Source organism: Saccopteryx bilineata, chromosome 1 (genome assembly GCF_036850765.1).
Source record: "Saccopteryx bilineata isolate mSacBil1 chromosome 1, mSacBil1_pri_phased_curated, whole genome shotgun sequence".
NCBI lineage: Eukaryota > Metazoa > Chordata > Mammalia > Chiroptera > Emballonuridae > Saccopteryx > Saccopteryx bilineata.
Window position 1 is genome coordinate 11584907 of NC_089490.1, and position 16231 is coordinate 11601137.

At 52.7% G+C, this 16231-nt stretch overlaps 1 protein-coding gene across 2 annotated transcripts; it reads left to right on the plus strand.

Annotated features, from left to right (window-relative positions):
• Nucleotides 1–498: 498 nt before the first annotated feature.
• Nucleotides 499–16018, plus strand: KIFC1 (kinesin family member C1). 2 transcript variants are annotated; one of them, XM_066276659.1, is made up of 11 exons: nt 499–653; nt 6466–6606; nt 6728–6827; nt 7309–7359; nt 7473–7523; nt 7728–8128; nt 9815–10594; nt 11217–11507; nt 11597–11670; nt 11810–11885; nt 15830–16018. In XM_066276659.1, exons 1-11 carry the CDS (start codon nt 642–644, stop codon nt 15872–15874), a joined length of 2022 nt encoding a protein of 673 aa, XP_066132756.1. In that variant the 5' UTR covers nt 499–641; the 3' UTR covers nt 15875–16018. The 2 variants fall into 2 exon arrangements, with proteins under 2 accessions (XP_066132756.1, XP_066132784.1); XM_066276687.1 differs by having other exon boundaries at nt 6469–6606.
• The last annotated feature ends 213 nt before the right edge of the window (nt 16019–16231 follow it).

The window sequence follows — 16231 nt, forward strand, 5'->3', positions numbered from 1 at the left end:
CAGCTCCCACTGCCGGGGCCAGCTGAACTCGGCGGGGGGACACCTCGAAACAGAAGCATCCCCAGACCGGGGCACCCGGTGCGCTCCCTGCGGCAGACGCGCCCTCGCCCAGCAGGGGTCCCCGTCTGCGCACGCGCGGCCCGGGTCCTTCGGCGCCCCGCCCCCAGCTGCAGTTACGTTCTCGTGGCGTAACGCGGGCACCTTCTGACGTCCCGGGCGGCGGCCGGGCCGAGTGGGAGCCTAGCGTGACTGCTGCTAAGAGGAGGCGGGGGGACCAGACAGGCGGAGGGAGGCGGGAAGTGTGACGACTCGCCGGCTTGCCTTCCGGGCCGCCGGCCGAGCTGCGAGGGGGGGAAGGCGCCGACCCGGCGGGTGTGGCCTCGGGAGGCGGAGGGCGCTGCGATTGGCCCTCGGGTGTGGCGACGGCGACGATTGGCTCCTGCGGGCGGAGCAAGGTGAGTGTGGGGTGGCAGCCGTTGCAATTCAAAAGTGGCGGGTGTGGCGCGGCGTTGGTGGCTGCGGGAGCCGGGAGCGCTGGTCGTCGGCGTCACGAGCGGGCGCGAGAACGCGGGTCCCGGGAGCCGCGGCGCCCTGTCCTCTTCCATTGCGTCCCGCCTGGCACGTGTGGCACGGAGCTGGACATGGAGCCGCAGGTGAGTAGGGCCGGCGCGGGTCTCCTGTCCCTGGTGCGGGTCTCCTGTCCCCGGCGCGGGTCTCCTGTCCCCGGCGCGGGTCTTTTGCCCGTGGCGCGAGTCTCCTACCCACGGCGCGGGTCTCCTGTCCCCGACGCGGGACGACGCCCAGCCGCCCCCCATGCTGTCGAGCCCCCGGCTCCCGGCCGGCCTCGGCCCCTCCTGCTGGGAGGGCGAAGGTCTGTGCGCCCCGAACGAACGCCTGGTTGTGATGGTTTAGGAGCGACAATTGGACGCAGTGAATACGATATAGGCAGCACTTCTGAGGCATTTTGTTGCAGACGGCTACAAAGAAGAAAGGGAGTAGCTGTCGGGGAAAGCGGAGTCAAGAGACTCTTCTAGGTTAGAAGATATAATAGCATATGTTGTTGCATGCTGATTAGAGTGATCCGGGAGAGAGAGGCAAGTTGATGACATAGAGGAGGGGAGGGAGGATGGCTGAAGGTGGGGAGGAGGTGAGGGGGTGGGGCCTCACGCACATGTGGAGGTTGCCTTGGGAGCAGGGAAGTGGGTGGGTATAGGAAGGGTTGGACGAGGATCTGTTTTTATACGTTAAGTGCTTATGCTGATTGTGCAAAGTTAGTAGTCATCGTGTCTAGCTTTATAGATGAGAGAAAAAGAAATACTCTATTCTTGGAATTGTCCTGAATAAACAAACCTTTGGACACATTTTGTGAACCCACACGAATTCCAGGGCTGTAGGTCTTTAGTAGATCCTGAGGGGCACAGGTTATTACAAAAAAAAATAAAAAAAATCAGCGTTTGACCTTGGAATTTTTTTTTAATTTATTTTTTTTTATTTTTTTATTTTTCTGAAGCTGGAAACGGGGAGAGACAGTCAGACAGACTCCTGCATGCGCCCGACCGGGATCCATCCGGCACGCCCACCAGGGGCAACGCTCAGCCCACCAGGGGGTGATGCTATGCCCCTCCGGGGCGTCGCTCTGCCGCGACCAGAGCCACTCTAGCGCCTGGGGCAGAGGCCAAGGAGCCATCCCCAGCGCCAGGGCCATCTTTGTTCCAATGGAGCCTTAGCTGCGGGAGGGGAAGAGAGAGACAGAGAGGAAGGAGAGGGGGAGGGGTGGAGAAGCAAATGGGCACTTCTCCTGTGTGCCCTGGCTGGGAATCGAACCTGGGACTTCTGCACGCCAGGCCGACGCTCTACTGCTGAGCTAACCGGCCAGGACCTGACCTTGGAAATTTTAAAGAAAATTTTGGTTTTCGTGCTACATTTGATTAAACGAAGGTAAAATAAGCATTCCTTGTGCACATTTCTGCAGATGGGAGGGGGGAAATGCCACCTCCTTTCTACCCCCTTTTTATTTGTGTAGAAGCCAGTGGTCTGGATGTATTACAGTTTAAGTATTCCCCCAACGATGGACATCTGATATTATTCCTTTACAAATGTATTGTATTGAGTCCTACCATGTAGCAGACACTGTACTAGGCACTCTAGTGAACTGTTGTGAACAGAACAAATGTGTTAAAATCTAATGTAAGGAAAGACAGCACTAATAAACCTAAAATTAAGCCAGGATATCCAGTTGTTTCAGAGGTTTCTCTGTAGTGGTGCTCTGTGAACATCCTTGAATGTATCAGTTTGTATCACATGTGCCTCAGAGTCACTTTCCCAATGCTCAACTTCCCAACCTAGCCCTTCAGAGACTCTTAGATCTCCGTATTATTTCTTACAACGTGTGTGAATCTACAATGATTTTAACATGAAAAGTTTAATTAAAAAACAAAAGGAAACAAACCAGCTCGCCCTCCTGTGGTCCTGACTCATGGAACCAGGGCAGGTATCTTGCAGTCAGTGGGAACTCCCATCTCCCTCACTGCCTGCCCCCTCCCTCCCCCAAGGCAGCTCCTAGTAAGGTCAGTTCAGTGGTCCCTTTTATCTCAGTTTTTGTTTGCTTTCTGTGGTTTCAGTTACATGTAGTCAATCGCAGTCCAAAAATACTAAATGGAAAATTCTAGGAATAAACAATTCATCAGTTTTAAGTCGCATGCCATTCTGTCCATGCCTATGTGTTCTATCCAGCCGGTATCATACACTGTCCCTTTGTCCAGCATATCCACCCTGTATACACTACCTGTTCGTCACTGAGTGGCCCTCTCAGTTATCAGATCCACTGTCACAGTACTGTGGTGCCTGTGTTCAAGTCGATCTTATTTTATTTAGTAATGACTCTAAAGCCATTCATATAACTTTTATTACAGTATATTGTCAAAACTGTCCTATTAGGTATGGTTGTTAATCTCTAAATTATACCTTATCATAGGTGTGCATGTATTGGGAGAAACGTATACATAGGGATACAGTCCTGTTTGAGGTTTTAGGCATCCACTGGGGGTCTTAGTAGGTAGGTCCAGCAGATAAGACAGGGGACGCCTGTGCTTGGTTTCATGTAACACAGCCCCTCCTTGACCTTCTCTCAGAGGGAGTTCTACCCTAGCCTTGAAACTCAGACCAGCCCCTCGCAACTGATTTCCTTGAGGATTAAGCTCCAGTGCCCTAAGACATCCTCTGTCCCTAATGAATAACTGCTCTTAGGCGCCTGGAATGTTAAGGTCTGTATACGTTCTTGGGGAGCTGAGACCATAGATGTCTTCTGTAGAGCTGAGGTAGTTCTGTTGGGTGGCACCCCAGTCTGGAAGGGCTGCCTTTGCAGTGAGCTCTGGGAAGGCAGAGCCTGGATGTGCGTGGCTCTCCAGTACCTAGAACGACATCTGTCACAGAGCCAGCCTTTCAGCAAATCTTAGTGCAGAAGCCCTGGCTGAATGGACGGATGAAGGAATGGTGCAGTTCCTGCCTCTGATACCATTCATCTTCTACTTCCGTTCATTCTTCACTTCACTCATAGTTCACTTTTTCAGGACAAATCTAGTCATATTATTCTCCTGACTAAAAAAGTCAGTAGGGTACCTACCCTCTTGCCTGCAGAAAACAACGGGCTCTTTCCCATGGGCCGACCGCCAGTCTTCGTTTCTGCCTCTGCTCTCACCCCCCAAACCCTAGCCCTCCCCCCACCCGCCTCCTCTGCACTTCCCAGTGCTCAGCTGAACACAACAGTGGATTACGGAATGATTTTTCCTTGCTTTGTGTGTGTGTGTGTGTGTGTGTGTGTGTGGCAGAGATAAGAGAGTCAGAGGAAGGGACAGGTAGAGACAGACACACAGGAAGGGAGAGAACTGAGAAACATCAATTCTTTGTTGCAGCACCTTAGTTGTCCATTGATTGATTTCTCATTTGTGCCTTGACCAGGGGGCTACCACAAACTGAGTGACCCCTTGCTCGAGCCAGCGACTTTGGGCTCAAGCTGGTGTGCCTTGCTCAAACCAGATGAGCTTGCGCTCAAGCTGGCGACCTTGGGGTCTCAAACCTGGGTCCTCAGCATCCAGTCCGACGCTCTGTCCACTGCGCCACCACCTGGTCAGGCTTCCTTGCTTTTTGCCTGCAGTGCTCTTGGTTCAAACGCATCAAGCCAACCTCCTCATCCTCAAGGAACTGCCTAAACATATTTTCCATTTTGTTAAGATTTTATTTATTGATTTGAGAGAGAGAGAAAAGGGGAGGGGAGGGGAGGTGTGGGAAGCATCAACTTGTAGTAGTTGCTTCTGATGTGTGCCTTGACCAGCCAAGCCCTAGGTTTGAGACTGGTGACCCCAAAGTTCCAGGTCAGCACCCTATCCACTGCGCCACCACAGGCCAGGCGCACTAAGTAACGTTTTCATCATCTCTTTAAATGCTTCCCTTCCCCACCGTCCATGAGCACCCCGAGGGCGCAGCCCACAGCTGTTGCTCCAGAGCCCTGGCATTTCCTGTCACTTAGTAAACACTGAACCAACGGAGTGAACTGAAGGGCAGAGAGACTGGCCTTGGAAGTAAAGGACCTCTAGTGAAAACCAGAGGCTGACCTGCCTGTATACGGTGCTTTTCTGCCAGTGAGATAGGAGTAGAGGGACTGATTATCCCTGTTTGCCTGGGAATGATCCGGTGTTGGCACTAGGTTTCCTGTGTCCTAAGAAACCCTCAGTTCCAGTCAAACCACAGTGGTTGGTAACTGTGGCATAGACATCTTCCCTAGGCACTGAATCCATCTCTTCTTGAGAGAGAGAGATCAAGACAGGAAGTGGAGAGGGAGAGAGAGATGAGGAGCATCAACTCATAGTTGTGTCACTTCAGTTGTTTACTGACCACTTCTCGTATGTGTCTTTTTTTTTTTTTTTTTTTTTTTAACCAGAGACAGAGAGAGAGTCAGAGAGACGGACAGACAGACAGGAACGGAGAGATGAGAAGCATCAATCATTAGTTTTTCGTTGCGCATTGTGACACCTTAGTTGTTCATTGATTGCTCTCGCATATGTGCCTTGACCGCGGGCCTTCAGCAGACTGAGTAACCCCTTGCTCAAGCCAGTGACCTTGGGTCCAAGCTGGTGAGCTTTTGCTCAAACCAGATGAGCCCGCGCCCAAGCTGGCGACCTCGGGGTCTTGAACCTGGGTCCTCGGCATCCCAGTCTGATGCTCTATCCACTGCGCCACCGCCTGGTCAGGCTCGTATGTGTCTTGACTGGGTGGGTCCAGTCAAGGCAGTGGCCTTTTGCTCGAGCCAGTGACCTCGGGATCATGTTGATGATCCTACACTCAAGCTGGTGACCGGGTTTCGAGGCTGACGCTGTCTGCGTCGCCGCCGCCGGTCAGGCCGAGAGGCAGCTCTTCTCTCCCGCCGCCCCACCTGCACTTCTGCTTGTGTGGTCCCCAAACTGGCCGTGCCACTTCCTAGTCCTCCCATGCAAGTCAGCCCGCTGACAGCTCATTCTAGTTCTTTATGATTGTATATTTAATGTGAAAGGCATTTTTTTGCATGCCCAATCAGAAACTGTCTAGCTTTACACGTATGCAGAGCTAAAGCCTAAACTCCTCCTTAGCTTAGCATCAAAGCCCGACAAGGCAGTGTTGTCTAATGGTTAAACATATGGCTTCCAGATCAGACTGAATTCTCACCCTGGCTCTGCCTTTTACTGGCTGGTGACCTTAGACAAGCTTTTTTTTACCTCTTAATACCTTCCTTCCTTCCTTTCTCTGCAAAATGAGGCTAATAACAGCACCTCTTCTGGGCTGCTGTGAGGATTAAGTTGCCTTCTTTTTCTTTTTCTTTTACTTTTTTTAGGTAAGAGGAGGGGAGATAACATGACAGACTCCTGCATGCACCCCAATCCACCTGCAACCCCATCAGGGCCGATGCTCGAGTACAGAGCTAATTTTAGTGCTTGAAGCTGAAGTGCATCTACCCACTGAGCTATCCTTAGTGCCAGGGCCATGCTGGAACCAGTCGAGCCACTGGCTGCGGGAAGGGAAGAGTGAGAGAAGGGGGAAGGTGGAGAGAAGCAGATGGTCACTTCTCCTGTGCGCCCTGAGCGGGAATTGAACCTGGGACATCCATATGCCAGGCTAACACTCTGTCCACTGAGTCACCGGCCAGGGCCCAGTTGCCTTCTAAAAGGAGTATCTATTTCTTTTTGCTTTTTTAAGTACTACCCTTAGGATGACCTGAAGTCCAGTGTCCGCCCTGCTTCTCCCTTAGAGGTTGCTCCCACTTATGCATTTTCTCCCACTTCTCCGTGCTTTTTGGCTGGCACAGGATCTGTGGTACAAGAGATACAAAGTGAATGCTTGTTGCTGGTGATTTTGGGAATTAGGCTGGGGCCAAAAGGGGAGTTCTTTGGACATTTGTGCTCCAGGGTGGTGTCTGAAGTGTCTCTCTTTTCCCAGCAGAGGTCTCCCTTGTTGGCAGTGAAGGGGAACATAGAGCTGAAGACGCCTCTGGTCAAGGTCCCTTCCCGGCTGCCTCTCCCAGGGAGCAGGTGTAAGAGGGGGCCTGACCAGATGGAGGATGTCTTGGAGCCTGAGAAGGTGAGCAGGGTTTGGAAAGCTGTATGTGCGCGCGTGTGCGAATGAGAGAGGGAGGGAGACAGACCGTGTATGTATACTAATCAGGGAGGGTGACTGTGGACCCCTCCTTGTCTTTCCCTAGAAAAGAACACGAGGCCTGGGCACAGCGACCAGATTTGCCCCGTCCCACTCCAAAGCACCTGTCCTCACCACCGTGTCCCAGACGCAAGGCCGGACCGCAGGTGGGCTCTGTGGATGGGCAGAGAGCAGTGTTCTGGACTGATTTCTTCTTTTCTTTCAATGTTAGCTTATTTTGAATAGGTGGTAAGTTTCACTTATTTCAAAGGCACAAAAGTTACACTTTTGAAAAGTCTCCCTCCTACCTCTGTCCCGCAGCCACCCAGTTCCCTTCCCAGGGGCCACCGTGTGTCCTTCCAGCAATGTTCTGTGGATAGTCAAGCAATACAACATGCTCTACAACCTTTCTTTGATACAGATGAAGCATCCTTTTCATCTGGTTCTGTCCTCTGTTCCTTCTGCTTCCCTCTGTCCAGCTCGTTTCCTGGCAGGTTCAGTCATGTCTGGTCCCAGGCCAGATGGAGGGGAAGTGGGAAGTTACCTCATTTCTAATCCTCAGTAAAAGCAAGTCCTCTGCCCTGGTGCAGCTGGGGTGCATGCCTCCCTGAGAGTGATGGCTCTTTTTCCTCCCGCCTTTCTTGGCAGCTCCCAAAGTCCCCAAGAGGACCGGACCCCGGTGTTCCACAGCTGTCGCAGGTGAGTAGCCCTTTGAGCTGGATTAGGAGGGTTGTGGGGTACGTGAGAGGGAGAAGGAGGAGGCGCAAGGTCGCTGGGCTAGAATTCCTGACATCATCTCCCCAACGCTCTAGTGTTGAAGAATCGGAAGCCAGGCCCTGCTGTTCCTGCCCAGAAGCCTGGTAGTAGGTGACAAACACAAGTGTTGGGTGAGAGGCTGGGATAAGGCAGAGGCGGTGGTGAGTAGGCGGAAGGACCCGTTTGGTCTCCTCCCTGTCTGGAGGAGGAGGAGACAGAGCATCAGGTGTGGAGGCCCTTAGCTGCTCGGAGGGAGGTGGGGTGGAGGACCGGGACTTCCCCGACCTTTGCCCCTTCTGTGCCCACCTCAGCAGTAGCCGCTTCTCCCAAGCCAGAAGGGAAGAAACCTGGCAAACGCCCCGCCTGGGACTTAAAGGGTCAGCTGTGTGACCTAAAAGCAGAGCTGAAAGGCTACCGTGAGAGGACTCAGACCTTGGACCAGGAGAACCAGCAGCTCCGGGCCCAGCTCCGGGAGGCTCAGCAGCAGGCCACAGCCCTGGGTGCAGAGCGCAGGACACTGGAGGGGGAGCTGGCCCGAGTACGGGCCCAGGCTGAGCACGGGCAGCAGGAGCTGGGGACCCTGAGTGCACGGGTCCTGGAGCTGGAGGCGCGGCTGGGCACGCAGGAGAGCCTGGTGCAGGCGCTGCAGAAGGAGCAGCTGGGGCTGCAGGAGGAGCGCAGGCAGCTGGCCGCCCGGCTAGAGGAGCAGGAGGTGAGGGCTGCTTTTCCCAGACCCCGCTTCTCCTTCCCCCAGGTGTCCCTCCCCACCCTCCCCCTGTCCCAGCTTTCCTCAGCCCCCACTCCACCCACCCCACCCCAACTGTTTCCACTGCTCCCCTGACCTCTGACCTGTCTCCTCGCTCCATCACCCTCTCATTCCATTTCCTGATCCAAAATCCCCATGCATTCAACACACAACATACGGAGTATGTGTTACAGAACTATGCACCTGAACCCACATAATTTTTTTTTTTTTTGTATTTTCTGAAGTTGGAAATGGGGAGGCAGTCAGACAGACTCCTGCATGTGCCCTACCGGGATCCACCCAGCACGCCCACCAGGGGGCGTCGCTCTGCCGCAACCAGAGCCATTCTAGCGCCTGGGGCAGAGGCCACAGAGCCATCCTCAGCGCCCGGGCCAACTTTGCTCCAATGGAGCCTCGGCTGCGGGAGGGGAAGAGAGAGACAGAGAGGAAGGAGAGGGGGAGGGGTGGAGAAGCAGATGGGCGCTTCTCCTGTGTGCCCTGGCCGGGAATCGAACCTGGGACTCCTTCACGCCAGGCCGACGCTCTACCATAGAGCAAACCGGCCAGGGCCTGAACCCAAATCATTTTATTAACCATTGCCATCCCAACAAGTTCAATTTTTAAAAAGCGCTTGCACTTGCTCTTTTTCCCTCTTCTTATGGCCACTCAGCCCCTTGGTGAGTGAGTACCAACTCCATTGAATACTTGTGGTCTCAGAAGACTCATTTCGGGATTTTGCGCATGCGCTTCCCTCTCTGGAATGTTCTTTCTGTGCTCCGTCCTTCCCTTGTTCGCTCCTGTATGTCTGGGTGTTCGCCTGGACACCATCTTCCTGGGCCCCCTCTGGATAAGCCCATCGCACCCCCTACTCTGATACCACGATTCCGATTTTCTTACTGTATTTCCCCATGTGTAAGACACAGCTCTTTTTGGGTTTTAAAAATGGTGTGTCTTATACAGTGGTTGTGGGGCTTTTTACCTGCATTTCCCACTTTTTCGCGCTTGTTTTTGTGCTCATTGTTGAAGACAGTGATCTGTCATCAGACACAGAGGAGGACAAGCTAATGGATGGGAGTTTTGACAGTAATGAGGAGTTGTATGAATTTTATGATGAATAAAACTTGAGTTCAATAACTTGAGGTTGGCTGACCAGGCGGTGGCGCAGGGATAGAGCGTCAGACTGGGATGTGGAGGATCCAGGTTCGAGACCCTGAGGTCACCAGCTTAAGCGCGGGCTCATCTGGTTTGAGCAAGGCTCACCAGCTTGAGCCCAAGGTCACTTGCTTGAGTAAGGGGTCAGTCGGTCTGCTGTAGCCCCCTGGTCAAGGCACATATGAGAAATCAATGAACAACTAAGGAGCCGCAATGAAGAATTGTGTTTCTCATCTCTCTCCCTTCCTGTCTATCTGTCCCTGCCACCAAAAAAAAAAAAAATAATAACTTTAGGTAATACATTGTTTTCAAATTTCAGGCCCCAAAATTAAGGTGCGTTTTCTACATGGGCGCGTCGTAAGCATGGAGAAATTTGGTATCTTCTTCTTTGCCAGACTGTGAAGTCCTTGAAGGCAGGGCCACCCCACCTCTGCCCCACCTATCATGTTTGTCCCGATTCTCGGTTGACCTCACCCTCTGTGTCTGTTTTGTTCTGGGCAGAGGAGGCTGCAGGCATCAGAAGCAGCTCTGACCGGCAGCCAGGCGGAGGTGGCGTCCCTGCGCGAGGCGACAGCCGCCCAGGCGGTCACACTGGCCGAGCGGGGAGAGCAGCTCCATGGGCTGGAGATGGAACGCCGGCGGCTGCACAACCAGCTCCAGGAGCTCAAAGGCAACATCCGAGTGTTCTGCCGGGTCCGCCCAGTCCTCCCAGGGGAGCCCGCCCCGCCCCCTGGCTTTCTGCTGTTTCCCTCCGGCCCCGCTGGGCCCTTGGATCCTCCCACCCACCTCAGCCTCCTTCGGTCTGATGAGCGGCGTGGGACCCTGAGTGGGGCGCCCGCTCCACCCACTCGCCACGACTTCTCCTTCGACCGGGTCTTCCCGCCAGGGAGCGGACAGGACGAAGTGTTTGAGGAGATTGCCATGCTTGTCCAGTCGGCTCTGGATGGCTACCCAGTGTGCATCTTTGCCTATGGCCAGACAGGAAGCGGCAAGACCTTCACAATGGAGGGCGGGCCAGGGGGAGACCCCCAAGTGGAAGGGCTGATCCCGCGGGCCCTGCGGCACCTGTTCTCTGTGGCCCAGGAGCTGAGTAGCCAGGGTTGGACCTACAGCTTTGTGGCAAGCTACGTGGAGATCTACAACGAGACCGTCCGAGACCTTCTGGCCACCAGGGCGCGGAAAGGCCAGGGCGGGGACTGCGAGATCCACCGGGCGGGGCCCGGGAGCGAGGAGCTCACCGTCACCAATGCCCGCTATGTTCCTGTCTCCTGTGAGCGAGAAGTGAGTGCCCACGGTGCTGTGATGGACAGGGAGGCGTGGATGGGAGACAGATGGAGGAGGTGGAGGAGGGAGCGGGAGAACAAAGGAAGAAGGGAAGGGGAGGTGTGAGGGGCAGTGTCACTTTCAGCTTGGGGGGGGGGCTGTGGGGCAGATCTGCCGCAGCCACTGGCCGTCAGGGCGGAGAGGCCCCTGCTGACGGGCTGTCGTCGGCCCCTACCCACTGCTTCTCAGGCCTCGCCTGCTACTGCTTGCTCACTGCCCGCCAGCCCTGTCGGCCTCCGGGCTCATTCCTTGTTCCGCTAGTCACACTTGTCCCATGTCAGCGTCCCTGTGCTTGTTCGTCCCTTCACCTGAACGTCCCTCTTCTGGAACGGCTTGCTCCCTCTCTGCTTTAGGACCTGGCTGTGTTGTCTAAAACTGCCCCCCACCACTCACCCTCGCCTTCACCCACTCCGTATTTTTCTGTTTTTTATTCTGCGCCTTAGTACTCTCAGACACGTTGTGCATTTTACTTGTCTCTTCACTGGCTAGAAGGAAGGCTTCCCAAGGGCAGGTGCTGGCTGTCACGCCGTTCCTGACATTGCCCCGTCTGCCTTTGCCTCCCACTCTTCCCCCTCCACAGGTGGAGGCTCTGCTCCAGCTGGCCCGCCAGAACCGGGCTGTGGCCCGCACCGCCCAGAACGAGCGGTCGTCACGCAGCCACAGCGTGTTCCAGCTGCAGATCTCTGGGGAGCACGCTGGACGGGGCCTGCAGTGCGGGGCCCCCCTCAACCTTGTGGACCTGGCTGGGAGTGAACGGCTAGACCCTGGCTTAGCCCTTGGTCCTGGGGAGCGGGAACGTCTTCGGGAGACACAGGCCATTAACAGTAGCCTGTCCACACTGGGGCTGGTCATCATGGCCTTGAGCAACAAGGTGGGCATAGGGCTGGGGCAGGGGGGGCGTGGAGCTGACCCCGCCGAACGCTGTCTAGTCTGAATCACCTGACCGCATCCACCTTCCAGGAGTCCCATGTGCCGTACCGGAACAGCAAGCTCACCTATCTGCTACAGAACTCTCTGGGTGGGAGCGCCAAGATGTGAGTGAAAGGGACAGGCGCAGGGATCTTATGGGGGCACTGTAATGTTGGGGTCAGGGGTGGTAAGGGGAAATGGAGACGTGGTCCAGGCTCCACCTGGACATTAATGCTGGGGTTTGGTCCCCTGTTCTTTCCACAGGCTCATGTTTGTGAACATTTCCCCGCTAGAAGAGAACGTCTCTGAGACTCTCAACTCCCTACGCTTTGCCTCCAAGGTGCAGTTACTACCGACCCCAGGCCCTGGACCCTTTCTGTCCTTCTGTGACCAGGGGCACATCCAACCCGAAAGGATTTATACTAGCTAAACATCAGCAGCATGGACCCACCTAAATTGATTTTTAACTATTGGTTTTGGGGGATTTTTAAGTTGTTGTTTTTTAAGTGAGAAGAAGGGAAATAGTAAGACTCCTGCATGCACCCTGACCAGGATCCATCCAGTACCCCCTGATGCTTAAATAAACCAAGCTATTTTTAGTGCCTGGGGCTGACGCCCTCCAACCAACCAAGCTATCCTCAGTACCCTGGCCAATGCTCCAACCAGTGAACCACTGAGTATAGGAGGGGAAGAGGGAGAGAATAGGAAGAGGGAGGGGCAGAGAACCAGATGGTTGCTTCTCCTGTGTGCCCTGACTGGAAATTGAACCTGGGATGTCCATATGCCAGGCCAATGCTCTATCCACTTAGCCAATAGGCCAGGGCCATTTTTAAGTTGTTTTTTTTGTTTTTTTTTCCTGAAGTGAGAAGTGGGAAGGCAGAGAGACAGACTCCCGCATGCGCCTGACCGGGATCCACCCGGCATGCCCACCAAGGGGCATGGCTATGCTGCAATAGGAGCCATTCTAGTGCCTGAGGCAGAGGCCATGGAGCCGTCCTCAGCCCCCAGGCCACCTTTGCTTCAATGGAGCCTTGGCTGCGGGAGGGGAAGAGAGAGACAGAGAAAGGAGAGGAGCAAGGGTGGAAAAGCAGATGGGCACTTGTCCTCTGTGCCTTGGCCAGGAATTGAACCTGGGACTTCCACATGCCAGGCCGACGTTCCACCACTGAGCCAACCAGCCAAGCCCATTTTTAGATTTTTATTTTTATTTAAAAAAAAATTTTTTTTTTTTTTGTATTTTTCTGAAGTTGGAAACGGCGAGGCAGTTAGACAGACTCCCGCACACGCCCAACCGGGATCCACCCGGCACGCCCACCAGGGGGCGATGCTCTGCCCATCTGGGGTGTTGCTCTGTTGCAACCAGAGCCATTCTAGCGCCTGAGGCAGAGGCCACAGAGCCATCCTCAGCACCCAGGCCAACCTTGCTCCAATGGAGCCTTGGCTGCGGGAGGGGAGGAGAGACAGAGAGGAAGGAGGGGGGGAGGGGTGGAGAAGCAGATGGGCGCTTCTCCTGTGTGCCCTGGCTGGGAATCAAACCCGGGACTCCTGCACGCCAGGCCGACGCTCTACCACCGAACCAACCGGCCAGGATCCATTTTTAAGTTTTTAAAAATAGGTAGTTAAAGCCCTGGCCTGGTGGCTCAATGGAAAAAATAAAAGAAAAGTAAAGGTCAAAACTGCATAGAAAACTACACACCAGCCTATCCACCTTATTCTCCCCACCTGTCACTTTTATCATTTACCATTTGACTTACTCTGTTTCCTTTTCCGAATGCAAGGAGCAGGCATGTGCTTACTCCCCTTCTCATATAAAAGACATCTCTCTCTCTCCCTTTCTCTTCCTCATATATATATGTATTATTCTGGCTTGTGTTATTTAACAAGACAGCCTCAAGATTACTCCTCACTAGCACACAGATCATTCCATTGTTTTTACATCAGCCCAGGACTACATGGTGTGGATGGACCAAAGTTTATCCACCAGTTCCCTCTACTGGTCACTTGGGTAGTTTCCACCCTTTTACAAACAAGGCATGTTGACAAACCTTGTCATTTTCTACTTGTTTAGTTACTTAACTATATAGGGAAGGATTCCTTGACATGGGATTGCTGGATCAAAAGAGACTTAAGAGGTTTTTCAGACCATTCCTAGTTAATGTGAGTTCAGACTCCAAACCCCAGGAGGTTTAGCTGTGGCCACGGCCATGCATTCTCCTGGAGACTCATGTTCCCTTCTCCAGAACTAAGTCAGAAACTTGCTTACTGTCTGCTTCTAAGGGTCATTTTTTTCACTGGTTATTAATTTTCCTGAGGCTATAGCCCAGCAATGGGTTCTGGCTTTATTTAGGGTCTCTGATCAGGTGTACCCTTCTGCTCCATTTGGACTTTCAGCCTTTGTTGCTGTCTGGAAGTAGCTGCCTGGAGCACCCCAACCTGACCTGCTTTGATTAGGATTTCCCTTGCTTTCTGGTATATCAGATAAAGTTATATCAATATCATTAACACTAAACAACATGAACTCTTTAATATCCTCTAATACCCAGTTTATATTACCTGTCACCTGATTGTCCCAGAAATGTCTTTCATACATTAGGCTTGTTCTGATCAGGATCGAAATCCTGGTTGGTTGGCTTAGTGGATCTACTATCGTCATATAGACGTCCCAGGTTTGATTCCTGGTCAGGGCACACAAGAAAAGCGACCATTTGCTTCTCTTCCCCTTCTCTCCCTCCTCCCCTCCCGTAGCCAGTGGCTCATTAGTTTGAGTGTTGGCCTGGGTGGGTAATAAGGATAGTTCCGTTCATCCCAACGCCTCAGCCTCAGGTGCTAAAAATAGCTTGTTGATTCCAGCATTGGCCCAAGACAAAGTTGCTGGGTGGATCCCCATCAGGGCACATGCGGGAGTCTCACTATCTCCCCTCCTCTCACTTAAAAAAAAAAAAAGCAAGGGCCATTTATATCATTTAGTTGAAATTATCTCTTAAATATCTTTTAATCTACAGTAACTCCATCCCCTTTGATGGCATTTATTTGTTGAAGAAATAGGGTCATTTGTCCTATAGAATAACTGGATTTTGGATTTTGGTTGGGCTTCCTCTTTCCTCCATAATTTTTGTTGTTAGATTTAAATGAAGTTTAGATTTCTTTTTCTTTTTTAGTAAAGCAAGAGAGACAGAGAGAGTGACAGATAGGGACAGACAGGGAGAGAGATGATAAGCATCAACTCTTCGTTGTTGCACCTTACTTGTTCATTGATTGCTTTCTCATGCACCTTGACCTGGGGGGGGGGGGCTCCAGCAGAGTGAGTGACCCCTTGCTCAAGCCAAATAACCTTGGGCTCAAGCTAGTGACCCTGGGCTTCAAGCCAGTGATCTTTGGGCGCAAGCCAGCAACCATGGGGTCATGTCTATGATCCCACGCTCAAGCCAGTGACCCTGCACTTGTTGGATGAGCCTGCACTCAAGCATGCAACCTTGGGGTTTCAAACCTGGGTCCTTTGCGTCCCAGTTCAATGTACTATCCACTGTGCCACTGCCTGGTCAGGCAGGTTTAGATTTATTAGCAAGAAAACTTACATGGGGTGGCATGCTTTCTATCGCAGCATGTCAGGAGGCACCTAATACCTAGTTATTTCACTTTTAATGACACAAATATTGATCATTCCATTTGGATGTTGTCAGCCTGATGTATCCATAAAAAAACTCCCCATCAACTTTTTCACCTAGTGATTTTATCAAGCAGTAATAATACCCATGTCTGATATTTCATTAGGGAATGTTAAAATGGTAATTTTATAATTTTGTCATTTCTATAGCTCCATCTTTGTCCAGTATGTGCTCCTTCAAATTAGCTCCTGTGTCCTTTAGACTAGTCTCCAGGAGTCTTTATTCCAGGGTCATCTTGTCCATTTCCTGCCCTAGACTAGAAATCATTCCTTTGCAGGGAGCCTTGGTCCCTTAATAAGTATCGTTCTGTCCAACTTAATCCACATTAGTGGTGGGAGGGCTCTGGGCTCTCTAAACTGTGGTCCGAAAGCTTCTTCTGTCTCTGCTTCTGTGCGAGGCCTCCATCCCCTCTCAGGCCTTTTCAGACCTAGCATGCCTAGGGGCATAAGAGAACCAACCCTAGCTGAGATCAGCGTGCACCTGCCTTCAGAGCCCTTCCTTCGGCAGTCTCTGAGGGCAGCCCTATTAGTGGGGGCTGGGAGGCGATATTTGGAAACCAGGCCTCTTGGTTACTCTGAAAACTTTTTAATCCTGTCTGTCTCTACCCCCCTGCCCACAGGTTAACCAGTGTGTTATTGGTACTGCCCAGGCCAACAGGAAATGAAGACAGATCCAGATCATCTAGGGGTGGGAGGGGGCTGGAGATGCTTTATAGGGTGGTGGTGGTGGGGTGCAGTTACCTGGGCCTATCAAATAAAGAAAAGTTTTTTGTGCTTTTTTTTTTTTAAATAAAGGTTTTGTTAGCAGTTGCCCAAGAAAGGAGTTATTTTTCGTTATCTGTCAAGACGGGAACTGGGGCTCTGTCCACTCTATCCAGCATTTGTGTGCTGCAGGGGAACCTCCTCTCGCAGACACGTGGTCCTCACCTAGAGCCTGCGTGACCTTTAAGCTCCTGTACCCGCCCCTGTCGTAGGGGTGTGCCCGCTGGCTGTTTCCCTCGCCACAGCCCTCAACCCCAGCC